The sequence below is a fragment of the Dendrobates tinctorius genome, unplaced genomic scaffold (assembly GCF_039654945.1).
Source record: "Dendrobates tinctorius isolate UK_male_01 unplaced genomic scaffold, ASM3965494v1 ptg000177l, whole genome shotgun sequence".
NCBI classification, from domain to species: Eukaryota; Metazoa; Chordata; class Amphibia; order Anura; family Dendrobatidae; genus Dendrobates; species Dendrobates tinctorius.
Genome location: NW_027361844.1, coordinates 21,815,523 through 21,837,940, shown reverse-complemented (window position 1 = coordinate 21,837,940; position 22,418 = coordinate 21,815,523). Strand labels below are relative to the sequence as shown.

The 22,418-nt window shown below is 40.7% G+C and overlaps 2 protein-coding genes across 23 annotated transcripts in view; one reads left to right on the top strand and one right to left on the bottom strand.

Moving 5' to 3' along the window:
• The window catches only part of LOC141054300 (protein unc-80 homolog), a 305,587-nt gene that overhangs the window by 159,941 nt on the left and 123,228 nt on the right, over nt 1–22,418 (bottom strand). For 14 of the 22 annotated variants that reach the window (XR_012221396.1, XR_012221397.1, XM_073551595.1 and 11 more), the window contains 5 exons: nt 21,886–22,136; nt 21,630–21,736; nt 18,183–18,242; nt 14,369–14,525; nt 8,581–8,753 (listed from right to left, as the gene is read on the bottom strand). Coding sequence is in view for 20 of the 22 variants with exons in the window: in XM_073551595.1 (XP_073407696.1) it covers nt 8,581–8,753; nt 14,369–14,525; nt 18,183–18,242; nt 21,630–21,736; nt 21,886–22,136 (748 nt within the window). In the remaining 2 variants the exon portion in view is untranslated. The remainder of the gene's footprint in view (nt 1–8,580; nt 8,754–14,368; nt 14,526–18,182; nt 18,243–21,629; nt 21,737–21,885; nt 22,137–22,418) is intronic. The other 8 variants (XM_073551606.1, XM_073551611.1, XM_073551613.1 and 5 more) reach the window with 3 other exon arrangements.
• LOC141054192 (uncharacterized) lies at nt 459–8,547 on the top strand. The gene is made up of 3 exons (XM_073551426.1): nt 459–948; nt 1,051–1,477; nt 8,416–8,547. The coding sequence occupies exons 1-3, from the start codon at nt 722–724 to the stop codon at nt 8,545–8,547; spliced, it is 786 nt and encodes a 261-aa protein (XP_073407527.1). The 5' UTR covers nt 459–721.

The window sequence follows — 22,418 nt, the reverse complement described above, 5'->3', positions numbered from 1 at the left end:
ATCCTCCAGCTCCGTGCCACTCGCAGCATGCTGCGATTGTCAGCGTACTACGCCCGTAGCACGCCAATGCAAGTCTATGGGTGCGCAAAAAATACGGATTACACACTGAACACACGTGTGACCTGCGAGCAATATGCAGGTCTTTTGGCTGGTGAACTGGAAATGGGCCAATCCATCATCAGGAAGCGTAGACATGCAAATGAGCTCAAAAAGCGCTCCAGACATCCAGGAAGTCAGCCTCCACGGAGTCCAGCAGCAGCATGGCGTCCACTTGCATAAATGTGGAGATGCTAATTGTGCTGGTGCAGGAGCGTCCAGAAATATGGGACCCACGCGACGCAAACTATGCGAACCGCACAAGAAAGGAGGCGTCATGGAGGCGCATCTGTCGCCAGATGTACCATGACTTCGGTGACAGACCACGTGATGAGCAGCAGAAAATCCGTAAGTGCAACCATAAAAATTTAATTAACGTTAGCGTGCGCTATAAAATGACTCTACAATCAGCCCCCCCCCCTTCCTGGGCATGTAATTTTAGCCTCATGAGGCCGTTACATTAGGATGTGACACGTGGCTTCACACAGCCATAATTAGGGGTTTAGGCCACAAGCTCCTCATCCTCCTAGCCACAAAAATTAGTTTCAGGGGAGCTAATGAGACCCTGGGTATCGGCCCAATTACATATGCCACCATGGGTAGAACGCACACCCCATAAGGCCCCATGCCTAGACTACTGTTTGAAAATGTGACCTCTCAAATATGTGATTTTGACAATCTTTCCTGTCACATTGCAATGGAAGATGTGATGAAACGGTGGAGAAGCATCCGGGACCAGTACCGCCGGGAACGCCAGCAGCGGTCCAGGAGTGGGGATGCTGGCCATGTCAAGCGGAAATATATATATTATGACCGGCTGAACTTCCTCGCCCCAATTCTGGCTCTGAGACCGTAAGTACATACCTCACACCACATGACACAAAAACATTACACAAATACTTTACAGGGACAAAAATATTGATGTATTTTTGCCTCTGTTCTATTTCATAACAGAACTCAATCCAACCTTACGGATCGAGGAACGGCCTCAGAGGCAGAGCCCGTTATTGATCCTGTAGGGGATGAGGTGGCTGGCCCATCTTCTCCCCCTACAAGAAGGATGTCTGAAGAGGAGGCATCACAAGAGCACACAATGGCTGCCCGACACAACACACCACCAGGACGGTCTGCAGCTGCAACCTCACCCATCCTGGAAGAGATGGGCAACTTGAGCAGCAGCCCAACTGCCCAGATCAGGCCCTCCCCACAGGCTGCTCTAGCAACACGGCGAATAAGAAGAAGGCGCCAGGTCGCCATTCAAGAGAGCAGGACCAATGTGGACACTGGGGTGCTGAATTACTTGTCCAGAGTCACTACAGATGATGGTGAGGAGGCCTATGCACGTAGCCTCACCCTTTATCTCCGTGCCCTTACCTGTGAGGTCCGGCTCCGTATTAGGGAGTGTATTCAGATCCTGCTTGATGCAAGCACCCCCCCCAATACCCCATATGAGGTGTTTGAATTTCTGGAGAGGTGGCAGCTGTCACCAAGAAATTTAATGCGCATGAGACCATCCACACAGATGCTTGCTCAAGCAGGGTCTGAACAGCCCCTAATACGTGGGCCAACACCTCAACCCCTTCCTCCCCCTACCCATCCTTCTATTCCGCAGCCCCAAATGTCTTCATCAAGCCAACCCCACCAATATGGCCACTTGTACCCACCCAGTGTTGGAGGCTGGTCCCAACCTGGTTGGGGACGATCTGGCTATCTTGGTGGGTATGAGCCACGGGCCTACCATAGCCAACAAGAAGCCCCTCACCATCATCATTATTACTCTGGCCAGTATCACCAACAGGCCCAGGAGGCTGGACAACAACAGCATCATGGGCAACAGTATGGCCCCACACAGGGCGATGTTGGCCACAATGTCCAGCAGCACCCACAGGCTGTTCCTCCCCGTTCCCCTTCCCCTACATATGAGGATTTATGAATCAAAACTTTGGAGATGTCCAGTGACATGTAACTGGTGCTTCTAATCTAGACAAAAAAACCAGGTGTTCTCCTTCACCAACATTTAGAACATAATTTAACACTCACATTTGTAAACAATGTTTTCCATACATATGAAACAATCCAGCATGACAGGCAACGCTACCTCACGCCTTTCACACAGATATTACATGTGTGTATAAAAGAGAATATTTAAATGCGCTATACTGTTACCTGAAAGGATGAAAATACACTAATCACTTGTTAATGCATAGGAAAGGCGTGCTTGCCTTTAGTTAAGTAGTCAACTTTGTTATTAGCATTCTCTAGTAAACCAATTTGAGGCGACCAGCATTCACAATATCACGCTTTCTCTATGTCTTAACAAGTGAGCTTTGTACTTTCATCCTTTCCAGTATAGCATGCTTAAATATTGTCTGTTCTACAGACAGGTAATATCTGTGTGAAAGATGTGAGGTAGCCTTGCCTGTCATGGTGGAATCTTTCTATGTTTGGAAAACATTATGAGGAAATGTGAGTGTTATCTTATTGACTTTATTTTGGTGATGGAGCTCACCCTTTGTTGCCTAATCCAGGTTAATGTAGGCATGCAGCAATGTTGTTATTGCATAATGTTTGTTGCAGTTTTTTTCAGTTATGTTAATGTTACATCAAGTTAACGAAGGCCCAAAGGGTCATTTTGGCCATTGCCAAATTTGTGTTATGGCAAAATTATGTTTGCCTTTAAGCAAAACCAAAAAAAAAAAAGGCAAAACTAAAAATTTGTCTACTCTAGTTAACGTCTCTGTGTGATTTCTCACTATCCCTCACAACATACTAACAGACACCAACCAATGCAAAGAAACACTCATAGAATCATAAAAAGGCTTGAGTAATATATATTTAGACACACTTTGACCAAAAAAAATTAGAACATAGACACAGCATTCTCTTGCCAAGAAGTAGCCCCCTCAGGTGAGATAAAGTAATTAGTGAATATATCACGCACTTTGAGGCCAGAGAGCGGTCTACGTTGAGGGATGATAGGTGGTCTCACCCTGCGCACATTGTCCGGCCTACGCACAACACCATCAGAGGAGGAGCAATCATGTATCCTGGTGAAGTTATGCAGAACAACACAGGCTTTCACAACTTCATTCACATTTTGCTCACTCAACTGAATGGCAGACTGGAGTACCCGCCATTTGGCACAAAGAATCCCAAAGGAACACTCCACCAGTCGCCTAGCACGTGATAGGCGCAAGTTAAAAATTCTGCGCCTGTGGTCAAGGTTGCGCCGGGGATATGGCCTCATGACATTACGTGATAACTGAAAGGCCTCATCTGCCACAAGGACATAAGGGACTGATTGTTCGGGGGAGCCTGGTAGCTGGCGTGGTGGTGGTAGATCCAACTGGTTGGTGCGTAGCCGCCGACCCATTATGGAAGTATTGAAGACTCTAGAGTCTCCCGTCCTTCCATAGGCCCCAATGTCAACAATTATAAACTTGTATTGAGGGTCTACCAGAGCCAACAATTCAACTGAAAAGTATTGCTTATAATTGAAGAATTGGGAGCCTGAGTTCGGCGGCTTACGCACCCTGATATGTTTGCCATCCAAGGCCCCAATACAATTTGGAAACTGGCAGTCCTCCTCATAGTCCCTTGAAATCCTTAACTAGTCTTCCATCCTGGGCTCGGGTAGGACCACCTGATGGAGTCCAGATTTGTGCACATGTAGACCTCACTATGCCTGAAATGGAGCACTTTCCAATGAGAAACTCATGGTGGAGGGCGGCATAAGACAGGCCAGTGGACAGGAAGCTGTCGAACAACAGAAATAGTCCAGGTTAGAATGGCTAAAGTTAAAAAAAAATCAGTTACATGCCGACTAAACTTGGTAGGAAATGAGAGAGAACAACACACATATTTGGTGGCACAATGACTAAGTGATATGCAGTACATATTAGATGTAACATTGTGCTGTGTCAGGTGAAACATATTTTGAGTAAGATGAGGGTATTAAACATTGTCCAAGAAGGCCAAAAAACATAAATTAACACACACATTATGAACATAGAGAATGTGGTTGTGGAGTACATACCGTATTGTGAGTAGAAGTCGCTCCTCTGCAGATATGGTTTGGCGCATCCTAGTGTCCTGAAATGTGATCCCAGGGCGCACTGTCTCCAAGAGGCAATCAAATGTGGAAATGCTCATTCGACAGTACTGGTAAAATTTGTCCGGATGCCCCCGCAGAGACGAATAGAGGCGGTGAAAATGCCCTCTTGTGAGTCGTTGCCTCAAAAGTGGATGTACCCACATGCGTCTCCTCCTCCGCGGATCCACTATCACAGGATATGGTTGGCCAAAGCGCCGTGACAAAAGCCAGGTAAAGAGAACCTGCTCGGTTGTATTGAATGTCAGACCCTCTGCCATGCTGCACAAAGAACACCAACACACCTCGTGAAAGCAAGGTGACAAATGTACAGAATGTAGGCATCCACCTGTTTCTGAGTGTCTAAATAGGGTGCAGGCTAATGATTTAAATTTTTTGCAGGCCTCAAAACCGTTAAATGTCCATTTTGCAAGGCTGCGAGAAAATCTCGCCATACGGATTGCATATGGATGCCACACGGATTACATACGGATGCACACATGCGCAAAATACGCGACCACACCTTGCTTACGGATGACCTACGGACCACTGTTTAGGGGTCATTGATCCGTATTACGCATGTAAAATACGGAGCGCATTTTGCGCAGGTTAGTGTGACTCCGGCCTAAAAGTCCTCTTTCTTTCTGAAGAGGCAATTTGCATATTATTTTCCCAGAGGAGCATTGCACGGCGAATAAGCCTCCTTACCTTGACAAGCCACAGCTGGCATGTCACTCTCCGCAAGGAGAAACCTTACCTCTTAGACCTGAGTCCAGAGCCTCTCACCTAGCCAAATCAGATCTCATACTTTGCACTGACGAGAGCCAATAGCTCAAAACACAGTGTCTGCAAATTGAGATTCTGATTTGGCTTGTATCCTAAGTCATATTGCAAGACTCATTAAAGGGTTGATTGTGACTTGTAGGATTGCTACTACCAATAGGTGGCGCTGTAGAGTAAAAGTCATCTTTCTTTATGAAGAGGCAATTTGCATATTATTAGCATTGCATGGCGAATAAACCTCCTTACCTTGACAAGCCACAGCTGGCATGTCACTCTACGCAAGGAGAAACCTTACCTCTTAGACCTCAGTCCAGAGCCTCTCACCTAGCAAAATCAGATCTCATACTCACTGACGAGAGCCAATAGCTCGAAACACCATGTCTGCAAATTGAGATTCTGATTTGGCTTGTATCCTAAGTCATATTACAAGACTCATTAAAGGGTTGATTGTGACTTGTAGGATCGCTACTACCAATAGGTGGCGCTGTAGAGTAAAAGTCCTCTTTCTTTCTGAAGAGGCAATTTGCATGTCTGTGATGCGATTTTTGTGAATTTATGAATAAAATAAAAATTCTCCCAATGTATTCTATGGACCAGGGAGGCTACAAAATGTCAAAACAGGCCAAATTCTCTCAATCACATCCACCCCCTACAAAGAGAATCTCATTTCATTTTGCGCTCACTTTGGTAACTGAAAGTAAGACCTGAGTCTCTGTAATACTGATAGAAATCATCTAATTTGTTAATGATACATCCTTGAGAAAAGTATTATAATTTAATCTACTGTCACTTTTATGTTTATCCCATAACTTATAGGATGTCCTCTTTAAGCTGCTAAATGATAAGATGTACAGTATATGCTTCGAATCTGCTGATTTTGTTAGGGCTGGCCTGGCGCCTAATGTCCATGGGGGCTCCCAATTCTCACCTGATGTCAGATCGCAATAGAGAAAAGAATTTCAACTATTCAATTCTTTTGTTCAAAGATAGAACAAAGTTTCTGGCAGTGGATTTACTCCCCCCTTCCTAGTGAGAACACATGCACTCGGAGCCTAACTTCCATGTCTATATATGGGAGGATCGGGAGAGATAGCTGAATAGGTATTCAGCCAAAAGCTATATGGCCAGCCTGACCTAATGTATAGCTTTTACATCTCGTTCGAAAGTATAGTTTAACACATGAGAGCAGCAGAGAGTTAGTGCTGACCAGACTGTGTTGCAGGTGGTGTACCACTGTTCTCCTTTGCTCTGTTGCTCCAATAGAAGGAAGATACACAGCAACTGCAGAGTTCTCAGTGTTGTCAGGTGAGACAAATCTTGACTAATAATAACACGCTAAGATAGGTTGCAGCTTTGACCTTATCAGTGGTTTTTTTGTCTTTCCCCTCTATGATGCAGCTGTGTTTTTTACTGGCCAGCATCATAAAGGAGAAAAAGAAAATGGCCTCAAAGAAAACCTGTGGTAAAAGCATAGTTTGAAAAAGGGAAAATGTTCAAATTAGGCACTCTTTACTACTGGGGGGGAAGAGGGGGACAACTTTGGAACAGAGGTTCACAGAGAAAAAAGAAAACCTCTTCTAGAATCAGTGGAGCTGGGGAAATTGGGGGAGGTGCTCAATTTAAATTAAAACATCCAATGAATGATCCTTTTTAAAGCATATCAGTTAAAGGTCTCTCTGTTTATACACCAAAGCTATACTCTATATGAAAGTAATTCAGCTATCAGTGATGTGAACTGTGCATGTAAGAAAGAAAAAACATCCTGCCTCCTTGCAATGGCCTATTTATGTTTTATCTTACCTGGTGATTGAAGAAGAGACAAGGAAAAGGTGAAGATATGATATAATGGATAGAGATGGAATCACAGGACACAGAAACAAATCACAAATGGAGAGGAATGAACCAGACGATGAAAAGCTGAAAATAACCACAAATTGCAAGTCAATGATGAAAAAAATTGCCAAACATCTATTGCAAAACTGGAGCGTTGCATAATTTGAGAACCAATATCCAAAGCAGGTTAAGAGGACAGAAACAAGAACACATTTCATGTACATTCTATTTTGCATATAATCCTAATATATATTTATAATGGCTCTGTTTTTGTCCCTCAGCCTTGCTCCCCTGTTACTTCAATATGTAGATTTGCTATATTCTGTTAATCATAACTTTGGTTATATGTTCCTATATTTGGATGCTTTGTTTTTTTATGTATAAAACACGCTGAATGTCCATTTGGTTGTTAATCCTCTTTTCCTTTACTATTATTTAATGATAACTTCTTTTAAACATATTATTAACATTAACTGTATATCCCTTGTACATTGGACTTGTTACATATAACATATATATATTACATAAAACAGACAATGGAAAAGAGTAAAAAATATTTCATACTAATTATAACCAGACCTTGGTGGTACTAGAAAAAAGAGCAGTTAATTTTACTAGCTTTGGTGGTCTACAACAGTGCCTCATTACTTTATGTTTTAGGGTAAAAGAGGAAACAAGTCACTGCAACTTTTTCCTGCCTGGATCTACTTGACTGACAGGTCTCTCCCTATGTGTGTATAGGGAGAGAACTGTCAATCATAGAGAACTAGGCAGGGAGAAGACATTGAGGGCCGCCCCATTGACTTTTCTTCTTGGTCACTTCGCTCCCAGCTTCATGTTCAGAGTAAAAAATGGATATTTGTAATAAGGTGGCCTGTCTCTGATTCATTCTGCCCATGGTTCTGGCAGCATGAATCACAAGACAAGTCCCCTTTTAGTGATCTAGAGCAAAGTGCTATTTATCACTCTGCTATTGACATCTTCCTGTTCCAATTTACTTACCTACTTATTATCCACAAATTAAATCACAACCATGCCATCATCAGGGTGTATAGGTGGCAGTAGAGCCATTTAGCTTCGAATTTTGAAAGAATTGTACTCTACACTTTAGCTTATCTGGTGGTTAACTTTCTTTCCCAAGTTTAGGTGATGTGTCCTACCAAGAAGCTCAACTCATGTGTGCATTATATTCAAATTCCACCCTGCACTGATCAAAGAAATCATTGGTAAGAGAAGGTCAAACTCAGTGATTATGAACAGCTGGATACAACACATAGCTTCTTCTCCTATCTGGCTCTGATCATAGAGATCACTACCAGATAATAGGAAGGGGAACTGTACAGCTAATAACAGCTGCACAGTTCTCACAATGATCAAGCAGAGAATTTTGCTTTGATTGTCACTACGAAACCAGTCATGGATTTTCATCCTGCCAAGTACCGGTGATTGTGGACTATAATATGGAGGGACTTTTCAGAAAGATTCAGTTTTGTTGCTAAAAGTGTGCACAATAGTCCGAAATATATGGTATGTGTAAATATGGCTAATGAGTTTACATAACACAACACCAAAGTATACAAAATGCGATTGTTTGCTTTTTTTCAAATTCGAAGAATTACAAAAATGAGCAGAAAATAGAAAACAAGTACATTAAGAAGCAAAATGGAGCTCTCATGCAAAGTTTAGTGAGAAGATTGTTACCGCTTAGGTATATATGTCAAGGAACTGGAACCACTGATCTGTAAAATCAAGGTTCAGAGACTTAGATTCTTGCTTACCAAATCTAAAGCTGCAGCCAAAATAGAAGCATCAGGTATAGTTCCTGGTTCACAGCAGTTAAGCAAGAACTGGAACCGTTTCATCCCTTGTCTTATTGCTCCCAAGTTGACCACATTTTTGCCTTTCCCAGATTCCTGATTGGTGGCACCATGGTCATCAAAGCTGTGACATCCTGAAGAAGGCAAAGGTAGGAAGAAAGAGGGGGAAGAGCACAAGATCTCACAAATAAAAGAGCCATTTGAGAACTCCATTACATTAGATTACCCCAGCGCTCTATTCTAATGTGTGGTCTGATGCTAAGCGAACATGGTGGTATCACCCACAACACCCAGCATATTATGGTGACATGTACAGACAATGATCTTGCAAGGTATTCCACACACCTCTGCATTAGATTTGTGTTTCTTTTTAACATGTACCATAAATGGAAATATGGAAACAAGTCAGATAATTATCAGTTCTGTATAATTCTGCTTGTATAATAATACAATTAAATCATTACTAGTAACAGAAAATAATCAACATAATTGCTGTATATCTAGATCAGAGTGTGGAATATCTTAAGTAAATTAATATATTATTCTAATGTCAGTTTGGCTTAAAATGAAGCACATGTAATCATCTCATATTCCTGATATATATTCACTAGGGAGAGGGGAATAGTTTTGGCTTTAGCTTATCTGCTCATCAATAATACTATTTTAAAATATTCATCTTGGCTAAATAAACACATTTAATTTAATAGTCTTTAACTAGCTAATAGATTATATATTTGTGGGAAAAAAGCATATGGAGACTACAGTAATAAAATATGTAAATATGTAAAGCTAAATTGTGTTTCAAAATTCATATATTAAAAGTGTTAATAACCAAATTAACTATCACCACCATTTCTGGCTTATATCCATATGATTCATAATAATTGTGATGACACAGCATTTATTCTTAATTATGCCAGACATATTATTCAGCAGGCTAAGAGACATAAGCTATTGTTCATATAAGCCTGAAAGTTGACTGTTGTTGTAGGTTGAATTGATGCTTGTTGATTTGTTGAATGGGTGCTGACTACCTATTGTATCAGTCCTTGCAGCTTATTGTTCTGCTATCCTTGAGGGACAAAGGCGCAGGTTAATTGAACAATCAATGTTTGTTAATTTGGAGAATGCCTACTGACTACCTTTTGTATCAGTTCATGCAGCTTGTTGTTCTGCAAGCATTTAAGGACAGAATATATAGGTTAATTGAACACTTGAACAATGAGACATGACCTCGTCTCACTTCCCCCAAACCTGTGGGTAATAGCCTGAAGGACACCTGTGGGTATAAAACAGGACCTCTCTCCTTCTATAAGGAGACTCTAGAGAACAGCAGCCAAGGTATCATGACTCCAATCAGAAGAATACAGATTTGATCCACTACATATATGATAATGCCCAGTATCAGAGAACGAGACAAGGCGGTGACCATGGTCCAAAAACGCCTTGTGCATGGATTACCACTCCATATGCTAATCTTAAAAAGGAGAAAACGGAGTAACGGATACAAAATATATGCAAAAGTATAAATTTTATTAGTACTCACATCAAGTGCTGACAAGTATACAAGTTGACTAAAATAGGGGGGATAAGCCCCAATGATGCAACAATCAGGACAGACAAGGACAGGGTAAATAAAATGATACCAGTGCTCAAAATCTACATGGCACAACGTTCAGTCAGCCCATGGGCATTGCACATAACAGACATATGTCTAATGGTAAAAGATAGTCAAATATGGCATACTCAATTAAATGTGTATTGTACATAGTTGTACATGTCTAGAGCGCCAAAAAAAAAAAAAAAAAAAAAAAAAAAAAAAATTGCTTTTTTTTTTTTAATTTTTTTTTTTTTTTTTGCGCTCTAGACATGTACAACTATGTACAATACACATTTAATTGAGTATGCCATATTTGACTATCTTTTACCATTAGACATATGTCTGTTATGTGCAATGCCCATGGGCTGACTGAACGTTGTGCTATGTAGATTTTGAGCACTGGTATCATTTTATTTACCCTGTCCTTGTCTGTCCTGATTGTTGCATCATTGGGGCTTATCCCCCCTATTTTAGTCAACTTGTATACTTGTCAGCACTTGATGTGAGTACTAATAAAATTTATACTTTTGCATATATTTTGTATCCGTTACTCCGTTTTCTCCTTTTTAAGATTTGATCCACTGCCTATCATGAACTCACTGAGACTTTTGGAGAACCCAAGTTTGGTAAATCAGGTCACCTGGCAACATACATCAATGATCTTTGTTAGCTTCCTAGGTTTGCCGCTACCTCCTCTCTGTGGGTGCCTGCCAAAAGCGGGGTAGGCTAGTTTGCCCTGGAAGTTCTAAAATCCCAGATGTTCTAATTCCTGTAAAGCCAGCCGAAGGGTGAGACTCTGTCATTTGCACCATCTTATGCACTTGCTGGGACTATACTATATGTTATTGACTGCTGTTGAGCCAATAAATTGTTATCATAGTGTGTTACCCTCACACTGTGCTGTCTGAGAAGCATTCTACCTATGGGGAAGGAGAAAAGGCTTTTAGTGGGATGAGCCCTGGTCCATGCGGTCTTTCTAATGACAGCCAGGCCAGCGGACGAGAGCACCCACTGACCCTTGTGTCTCCACAATATTATATTCCAAAAATACTGTTAACATGAAATAGGATGTGTTGATCTTTTTAATAATTTATGCCTTTGACTTGACCACCGTCTATGGGCACTATTAGGGGACTCCATATGAGCCATAACAGAGCAACTAAGTGAAAGCAGTTTCTGTTCTGCTAGACTCAGCCCATCCATGTCGACCATCAAATAACCAAGTATGCAATTGATTAGCTTTTATTCTGCTACTGCGAAAGCTTTTATCTTACATAATGTAGAGCTTGATTCCAAAAAGCTTGGCCTTCAGTAGTTAGATTTGAGAGAAGAGTTAACACTTAACATCCCAGTCACCTCTCTCCAGCCCATTGATTTTTATACAGCAGTTAGATGCTCATCTCCCTCCCTCTCAGCTCTTGAGCTGTTATCAGTCCTGTAAAATCACTAGTCCCTCACTATTGTCAGCCTCCAAAGCAGTTTTCCTAATAATTCTTCTCACTTTCTTGATCCCTGTACTTGTTTAAAGGCCTTGTTATCTCTAAAAGTATATATACTAATCAGAGTGTAGACTAAGAACAAACACGGACAGACCATGTATACCTTGCAGCAGGATAGAGCTCTTAGATCAGAACTGTAATTCAAGGAGGATCAGCCGCTTCCCAAGTAACAAGGAAGTAAAAGTCCTAAAACTCAAGGGACGGTTGTGCAAACTTCATTACTAGTAAATTTACTCATTTTGAGAATATAGAATCTACCTTAATACAGAAAAAACTAATGTAAGTGAGACTACAGTTTTACTACACTGTAACAGACCTGTTCATTGATTGATTCAATAATGAGTTGTCTTTTACTATGCACACATAACCCAACAATATTGAAAATGACAATAGCAATGAAGATATCATATATTGCAGTTATCTTAACAATGCATTGGAATCAGCTGGTCCATCTTATTTCTTGAGGTTTAGGTTGCACTTTATTCCTTATATCCTTTGCACAAATATTGGCCTGATGGAAAAAATGGCTAAAAGAATAAATATCCAGCAGATTCCAAAGCTTCACACAGCACAGCACAAGAGCAGAGAGACAGAGATGGAATGCAGCCAAAGGCATTGTCCTGAGGTCAGCTCCATCATAACCATCATCTGCCAAAATGAAAATCTTTAGAGCTTATGACAATGACAACAAGTGCAGTGTACCCAGTACTGACTCTACAATGGATGAAGATAGTCATTTTATCTCACCATGTGTAATAATTAAGCAAGGTACACAGCAGACTGCGGAGATCTTATCCTCAAAGCAAGCTATATTTTTCAACGTTATTGGCAAATAGGAATGAAACTACTGCCACCAACACCACTAGTTGGTATTGAAAACCTTCATACATTGATATAGGCTTTCATAAGTCCTGTATAACTGTACATTTCAACTAAACTTTAATAGTGCTGATGCAAAAAGGACAGTGTCTTATTTGGAAAATGGTTATGCAAATGCTGATCATGCAAACACAGAAGAAAATAGATAATTGAAACAAGGTATCTGGGTGGAATTTTCATCTCATTAAATGTTTTGAATTATTAACAAAAATATACTTCTAGAAAATAGAAAACTAAAAAATAGTATGGATTGTGAGTCCATAACACATGGAATTGATTTAATAATGTTATTTTGGGAACATGGGACTCCAAATTCTTAATTAAAAAAAGGTGCATTTGGTTCAAAGGAAGCATGCTGTGGGATGTGAAGAGGTTATGTGATGGAAGATCATACCTACATGCTCATTGGTAAAAATCCAATTGTGATTTCTAAGGATATTTCATGCTGGATCACAGTGAAGGCGGTCATTTTGAAGGATATGATAAATATTTGTATAGACATTGGTGTATTCAATTGGGTGATCATCCTAAGCCGTCTATATGTGCACGTCGGTCATAGAAAGTTGAATAAATTGATACCTTAATATTTGAAATCCGTGGTTTTGTTCCAGAGTAATCCACGTTTTTCTTATATGTAATTGAGCTGTTAAGATTTATGGGTCGAACATAGATCTCTCTTAGAATCTGGCTCCAGAGCTTATTTTAAATGGGAGCATTAAAAGTGTTAGACATGTAGATCCTGACAGCAGACTGTCAGTCAATACATGTCTCACACTGATAATGCCCTCTTTTAATTAATATAAGCTCTGGAGGCAGATTCTTAGTGGGGTCCATGTCCAGACCATAGATCTGAACAGCTAACTTACATATTAATAAAAAAATGAATTACTCTTGAATATGACATTGGATCGCAGATATCAAGGAATAACTTTATTCAGCTTCCTATGACCTACATGGCCAAATAGATGGCTTAGGGGGTTGATCCTATTGACAGATTCTATTTAAGTGTCTGTGCCTCATATCCAATATTTTTGGGCAATGCCGCTGCACTATTATGGATGAATAAACCTGGAACTGTTATGGGGCATTTGGCTGAGACCATTATGAGGCAATTGGATGGCATTTTTAAGAAGGCGTGTAGCTGGCAATGTTAAGGTGCATGTGACTAGCTGGTTTAATTGGGCTAATAAGACTTGTGTCTGGTACCCTTGGGTATACTGCAGTTGATATTTTAGGAGGCTTTGCTATAGGGGCAATAATTGTGACTGACACTTGCATATATGTCCACGAGCATGCCCCCCGTGTCTATTCCTTTCTTGACAATAGCCTTCATAAGTCTTTGGACTTAGGTGTGCTTATGTGCTTACTTGGACTTAGCGACACCAGTGCAGTATATCAGTGATGTCACAAATTTTTCATGAGCTCCTGAACCAGTCAACAAAATGACCACCTACACTATAAGAAGGCAAATAGGGATGCTTTCCAAACAAAGCACCCACATTACTTTTAAGTTTTATTATTAAATGAAGAGTTAGGGAAATAAAGAAAAGAAAAAGGAGAGATGGAAAGAATGGATAAGTCACTGTTGAATTAGATAGGAATATTATGAGAAGTAGGAATTATTATGGGTTTTGTTTTGCTAAGGAAGGAGGTTGCAGCGAACTGTTTAGAAATCCATTGCAAGTCACCTCAGCAGCAAAAGTGTTAAAAATCAATGAAAGAAGGTAAAATAATTGCAAAGGAACAGAAAAAGAGAACCCTGATATCTAACCATCTTTTTCTTCTGTGTGATGAAGCCTGGATGTATTCCTTCTGCTTGAGCGCCATTTACCAAGACGCTTGAAAAAATTCTCTTCTTCGTCTCTGCCGCCATCCATCCCTGATCCCGGACCAGCTTCTGACAACTTTACAGCACTTGTAAATTTCACCTTCATCAATGAGAAATATGAGAATTTCTGTGTGATCATGTGAACAGAGAAATAACAGTTAAAGTGCTTAAAGTTTTTGTGTGTTCTACACAGGACTACATACAACACATGTAATCACAGAAAACATACATTATCAATATAGATCCCATTGTAAGTGTGCACATTCATAGATCCATCTATATCTATTTAATTAATGGGGCAGATTGGTATTGGGCACTTCTCAGTGTGCTCCTGACATCATTCACATCACATGACAGCTTTAATTGCACATTTTCCATATTTAAAATACAATAAATTTATTTAAAAAAAAACAACAAAATACAAAAACAGCATAATACACAACATTTAAAGGGCTGACCGGACTGTCAAAAATTAAACAGAATAAAGTGATTTCAGACCATGATATTTTTGATGTGACGATGTGAACATATCGGAGAACTGACATTGATTAGAATAGCTTTGTCTGCTTTTATCAATAAGTCACAGCATCATCAGATATGCCAATCAGTAGCCAAAATGGCAGTACTCTTGTCTCTCTAAACTTAAAGGGGTTATCCAGGACAGTATACATTTTTAACTACAGGCCTAAGAACTAACAGGCAGGTAGCAGCTCCTGTCACAGACTGTTCTCGGCAGCGATTCAGCGGCTTTCATTAACGTCTCATGGACAGAGCAACGGCTTCTCTCCCGCTCCGCTCTGTTGACAGGGTGTGGCTGGGGATGTCATGCTGATTGACAGCTGGCTCCCTGCTGCCTAATTGCAGAGCTGTCGACAGAGCAGCCCAGACGAAGAGCTGCTGACGTATAGCAGCTGGATGGATTACCAGTAGAAGCAGTCAGTGACCGCTCTGAGCCGGTGCAGGAAGAAAGTAAGCAACTACCTGTGTGTTAGTTTTCAGGCCCATTATAAATAAAAACAATAGTTCAGGTTAACCCCTGTAAGGCCAAGGTCACATGGTCGTCGATTCTCTCACGTGAGAGAATTGGACCGATTATGCAAATAACACTCGGCGATGTCAGAATTTGAGCTGAGCGTCCGTGCTCTGTGATCCGATTCTCTTGCATGAGAGACTCTCAGCACAGGTGCGGAGAAGACGGAGAAAGTAAATTCTCCTCCTCCTCCATTGCCAGCGCCCGCAGCAATCAGACTGCACCTTGATAACATTCGAGAGAAGTCCGATGTTTCACACACACCCACAGACTCGTATGGGTGTGTGCAATCTAATTCTCGATTGTTTTCTCATGCTGAATCGGCATGAGAAAATAGTTGCTGATCTGCACCGTCACATGGTATAATATTGGCCCGAGTGCTGTCCAACAAAACATCTGGAGAAATTTTGTGCATATCTGTGGAAGTGAATCAATGAGAAATTTTGTGCATATCTGTGGAAGTGAATCAATGTCTAATTTTATGATCTGATTTGAAAAAATTAAAGCTGAATTTTCATAGGTTACCATGATTGTATTTCATACATGATGCCTTAGACTACGTTCAGACAAGCATTTTTTACTCTGAGTGCATTCTATGTGCATACGGACCAATGTTAATCAATGTGCTAGTTCATGTTACCATTTTGTCCTCAAAGTAGCTTTAGATTTCATTGGCTGTTTTAAACAAATTTGGTGCCATACTAACAACTTTCCATATGGCATCCGTTTTTAACGTACACATTGCAAAGATTACATAGACAACTGAGTGGGACTTTTTATCAGTTTAGCTGTGGATGTAAAAAAATGGATGTCACACGGATGTAAAAAATGGACATATGAAACACTATACATTGTTATTTTTTTCAGGGAAACAGAAGATTTATTATATGCTTGTCTGAACTCAGCTTTACAGTGTTTCTATAGGCTGTGACTTTAGTGTTTCAAAAAGTGACTGTGTAACCCTAGCCTAGATTTCAGCAAAAATAATTAGTTAATAAAAAAAATCAATGGTGATGAAAAAAGATGACAGGTTGTAACTAAAAGTGACAATTATATTTACAGAGAACAAAAATGTCAATATTTTCATTCTAATAAATGGGTGACAGTTCCGCTATTATTGAGCAGCATTTAATATCACATGGAATTATTCTCTCATGCCGTTTATAGCCCATTTATAGGGAATCTCTCAGCAGAATTTCACCCCCAACTATTTATATGTGCATGTAGCTCTTCCAAAGCCAAGTCCAGCAATACTTTACATGGTCAGTCCATTCCTCTGTTACTGAGAAATCAGCATTTGAAATGAGTCGGGTTTCAGGTAACAGTTTGGATCCGCACAGGCACGGAGTTTTTATATCCGAACAGAATAATGTTTATTGTCCATCATAAACTTTACAGCTCCGAAATTAAAACAGCTTTTCTCCAGTACAAATGAATAACATGGACAGTCCTTTCTTCAGGCACAATGGCATCAAGTAAATGCAGCAGGCTCACCATTCTCTGCATTCCAGGTAGTATCAACTCAAGCAGTTTAAATGCATTCATCAGACAAACACCTCTCTGTTCAGTTCCAGCACAACTCCACACTGCTGAGCTAATCCAGCTGCTGTTATTAGGCCTGTAAGCCCTGGATTAGGTTATGGGAACAACTTTTTCACCCAGACTCTTTTGGTTGGTCCTAAATCCTGCACCCAAAATGTAGTCAAATTAATGCTCTTAGTAATCTAGTATTACTGGTGCAGAGTTTACATTACCGAGGCTAACTACCTCTGTGGCACATAGCTGCTATCCAGGACCTTACCTCCTGCTTTCTTACAATTAATATGCAAATAAGGCTGAAGAACTATTTTAGATCTGAAGCCTCTGTCACTCCAGCTCCAACTTTGTCTGAAGTCACCCAACATAGAGACTTTCAGTGAAGCAGGAGGTGGTGGTGCTGGGCAGGGAATAGAGCTGGAGTGACAGAGTCATCAGATGTACAAATAGTTCTTCAGACTCATTGTCTTATCAATTTAAATGCTGATTTCTCCGTAACGGAGAAACAGACTGGCCAAGTAAAGATATTGCTGGACTTGTCTTTGAAAGGACTACATGCACATACTAATACTTTTGAGGCGGGTGCAATTGCTGACAGATACCTTTAAATTAAAGGGAATCTGTCACCCCTTTTTTGAGATATCATATAATGATATCATTCAATTGTGTGTCACATAAGGATTCTCTTGGTACTTTTGCTTCCCCCTGACCCCGCACCTTTCATGCATAAATATCTTTATTATATCGGTTCAGATGTATGTAAACTGCTGCGGTCCGGTCCAATGGGCGGGGCTTATTCGCCTGCTCCCCTCTCCCTGTCTTGCTCTACACAAGAAGAAATGCGTAGAGCAAGACAGGGAGGGGAAGCAGGTGAATAAGCCCCGCCCATCGGACCAGACTGCGGCAGTTTACATACATCTGAACAGATATAAAAAGGTATTTATGCATGAAAGGTGCGGGGTCAGGGGGAAGCAAAAGTACTAAGAGAATCCTTATGTGACACACAATTGAATGATATCATTATATGATATCTCAAAAAAGGGGTGACAGATTCCCTTTAAAACATTTTTTTTTAATAAAGTCAAACACAATGCATTGTACAATTAATTACGTCATTTCCATTAGTAATTGCTACAAGTAAAAACTGTTGTACTGATTGTTGTGCTAGTTACTGTATTTATTTTTATTTACCTTTTTATCTGTCTCCCCCATCTCCTGTGCTGGCAAACTCTTCCTATTGCCAGTGGCATGCTATGCAAATGAGAAGGAGGAGACAGGTTCAGAAGGCATTCTAGTAATCTTAGGAAAAAAAAAAAGACCAACCATGTCAGCCCCCTCCCCGAACCCAAAAATTATCTAATTTATTTAACTTTATTTTTGGGACACAGTGTGGGTGGAACCATTATTTGATGGTTTCCATGTCGAGTAGATTGTGTTTAATAGAAACCAAACGTGATACCAAATTCCTAGGCACAAATGTCAAAAAGTTTCAAGTTGATTGTCATTGGAATTTGAGTTGGAAATAAATTAATATACTCAGCCTTTTACTCCCTTCCATTCCAGCAAAGCGTTTCTGATCCTCCCCACTGGGTCTTCTGTTTACCTTTGCGGCAGAAGAGACATTGCATAAACCACACATGACCCCTCCAGCCAATCATGAGAGGATATACAGGAATTGACTGCTGCACCCAAAGGAAATAGAAGACCAGAAAGGAGTATTGGAATATGGAGCTGGATTGGCAAGGATTGAAATAGACCTGTCCTCTGCCTTCGACACAGTTGACCTCTGCCTCCTACTACAGATCCTCTCTTCTTTTGGCATCAAAGACCTTGCCCTATCCTGGATCTCCTCATACCTCTCCAACCGCACATTCAGCGTCTCCCACTCCCACACTACTTCTTCATCCTACTCTCTGTCTGTTGGAGTCCCCCAAGGCTCTGTTCTAGGACCCCTACTCTTCTCAATCTATGCATTTGGCTTGGGGCAACTCAAAGTCCCACGGATTCCAGTACCACCTTTATGCTGATGATACCCAGATCTACCTCTCTGGCCCAGACGTCACTTCTCTACTCTCCAGAATCCTGGAGTGTCTATCAGCCATATCCTCCTTCTTCTCCTCCCGCTTCCTCAAACTGAATGTGGACAAATCTGAACTGATGATCTTTCCCCCATCTCACAGATCTTCCTTACCTAACCTATCTATAACAATTGACGATATCACGCTTTCCTCGTACCGGAGGTCCGCTGCCTCGGAGTAACCCTTGACTCTGCCCTGTCCTTCAAACCGCACATCCAAGCTCTCTCTACCTCCTGCCGCCTCCAGCTCAAAAATATTTCCAGAATCCATCCCTTTCTCAACCTTCACTCTACTAAAATGCTTGTGCATGCCCTCATCATCTCCCGTCTCGACTACTGCAACATCCTTTTCTGTGGCCTCCTTGCTACCTTGCTAACACCCTCGCACCTCTCCAGTCCATCCTTAACTCTGCTGCCCAACTAATTCATCTCTCTCCTCGCTACTCCTCTGCTTCTCCCCTCTGCAAATCTCTTCACTGGCTCCCACTCCCTCAGCGTATCCAATTCAAATTACTAATACTGACCTACAAAGCCATCCATAACCTGTCTCCTCCATTTGTCTCTGAACTAATCTCCCGATACCTTCCCTCACATAATCTCTGATTCTCCTAAGACCTCCTTTTCTCCTCCACACTTATTCGCTCCTCAACCAACCGCCTCCAAGACTTCTCCCGAATAGTCCCCATCCTCTGGAATTCCTTGCCCCAACATGTCTGGCTATCAACCACACTCGGATCCTTCAGACGGAACCTGAAAACCCAACTCTACAGGAAAGCCTACAGCCTGCAATGATTCCCGCTGCCTCTTCACCACTACTGGAGCTACCGCCTCACCATCACTAGAGCTGCTGCAACCCCCCAACCTACTGTCTCCTTCCCCACCATCCTGTAGAATGTAAGCTCGAAAGGTCAGGGTCCTCTCTCCCCTCTATATCAGTCTGTGATTGTTAGTTTGTTTACTGTAAGTGATATCTGTAATTTGCATGTAACCCCTTCTCATGTACAGCACCATGGAACCAATGGTGCTTTATAAATAATAATAATAATAATGTTAATTATATTATCTGTATTGATAGCTATGGGCAAATTTTTAAACATTTTGAAAAACCTCTTAAGGCTATGTGCACACACTGCGGATTGGTCTGCGGATTTTTATCTGCAGAACCGCAGGTAAAATACCTGCGGTTTGGCCTGCGGTTTGCCACCTGGACAATGGAATAGGAGGCAAACCGCAGCAGAATCCGCAGAAATAATTGACATGTCAATTGTTTCTGCGGATTTAAAACCGCAGCTTTTCCGCAGTTAAAAATCCGCAGCATGTATACAACAGAATGTTAATCCCATAGGATAAAATGTTACTGTACACTGTCTGCAGAACTGCTGCAGTTCTGCTGTGGCCAAAACCGCAGCAGAACCGCAGCAAAAACCGCAGCGTGTGCACATAGCCTTAAGGACTGCAGATGGCAGAAGGCTCTCACTGGACCTAAAGCTGCTCATGCAGGTAAAAGTTGAGCAAAATGTCTGATTTTGACGATATTGGCCAATGTTTGGAAATCATATGTGAAAGTTTGTTTGATGGCAGAATGTTTTGTGCTAAAAATGTAATTGATCATGGAAATTTTTAGTGGTTTACAACTGAAAATACAAGTATATGGCAGAGTAATTTGTTCATTTGCCAGTTTGTACTGGCTGGCCCACAGTTATTTTTTACTCTTCCCAAAATATGATATCACCTAAAAGTACAAAAAAAATGTAAAAATATTGTTTAAAATGTAAATAAAAATATTAAATATTCAAAAATTCAAATTACTCCTCGGTTCTTATTACATAAATTAAAAAAACAGCATATTTGGTCTTAACACGTCCAGAAAAGTTAGATCATTCAAAGCATACAATTACTCCTCCTAATAGTTAACGGCCTAATCTCCAACATTGCAGTCAGAACATTGGCTCTCCCCAAAAAAAAAATAACAATGGGAAAAACAGTAGTCAAAATTTGTGTGTACACTAAAATGATAAATGGAAAATCTGGCAATTTATTTATACATGCTGATTGGCTGCATTCTGACTGATCAAAGTTTTTCGTGCATAAGCAGGTTAGTTACACCCAGCACAGCCTTAACAGTGCCTGTAGTCACTGAAAATGTGCAGCCCCAGTTACAGTGGAAAATATAGCGTGGAAATATATAGTGCTCAGCATACATGAGTACATCCACTTTGAAAAGTAAAATTTTAATCAATATCTCACTAACAGAAAAACAATTTCCAAAATTTTGACAAGCGCGAGTTTCATAGAACCTTTTTGCTAACCCATAACATGAAAGTAAGAATAATAATATAACTTTCATTACAAAATCTTCAGTTTTATTCAAATGAGTTGATGCACAACTGAATACACTTCACACCAAAAACTACTAAATGTAGTATTTTGTATGACCTCCATGATTTTTAAGGATAGCACCATGTCTTCTAAGCATGGAATGAACAAGTTGACATCAAATTGAAACATCCATCTCTTCCATTTTTCAAGAACAAGCTCTTTAATAAATTTAAAAAAATTACCTTAGAGCTCTGTCTGATGAATGACAAACGGTCCACCGAGCTGATGTCCAGAAGATCTTCAACATTATCCGTGAGCCCAGAGAGGGATGAACGTTTTAGCCAATTGCCTGTGACAGCAAATAAGAAGGACAAGACTATTATTTGGAAAGACTTTAGTATGGAAAAGTATGATGAGCAATACTAGAACTAAATAAAACATTCAATTTTATTAATATGTTAAAAATGTCTTTCAATATTGTGCGTTATCATCACCAACCTAAAGGAAGTTTTAGTTTTTTTCGCAGTGATATCCGCCGTGATCTGGATCTTGATCTCTTCTCGTTGGTGTTGCCAGAATGAGCTGTGGTGCACTCTGAGGTGTCAGGCTCGGACTGACTGCTAGTGTCACTTGCAGCACTTTGCGATTTGAACACCTTACGCCAAAAATCTTTACGACCTAATCCTGCCCCTTGCATTTGCTCGTCACTGCGAGACAGATCAGGGTGAACATTCAAATTATCTGCATTGCTGTGAGACAGAAAGCAGAAGAAAAATAATTATTTTGCAGACAACAGTCATTGGTCCATCTACCGCAAATACATTAAAAAGAAATCCATATATTATGTTACTCGTTCACAGCTAGAGATGAGCGAACTTGTTCGGATTTTGTCCCCAAATCTGATTTTGACAAATTCGAGCCATATTTGTGCCAAATGTGTGTCTTCTGATCGGTTCCGAACATATTCGGTAATTTCTACTCCCATTGACTCTAATGATGTTCAGCTGTGTTCGACGAATATTGCAAAAACA

Coding starts and splice junctions, on each gene's coding strand:
- LOC141054192 (XM_073551426.1), top strand. CDS start 722: ATGCCTAGACTACTGTTTGAAAATGTGACCTCTCAAATATGTGATTTT. Junction 949..1,050: donor CCAATTCTGGCTCTGAGACC/GTAAGTACATAC, acceptor ATTTCATAACAG/AACTCAATCCAACCTTACGG. Junction 1,478..8,415: donor TCCGTGCCCTTACCTGTGAG/GTCCGGCTCCGT, acceptor TCAAATTCGAAG/AATTACAAAAATGAGCAGAA.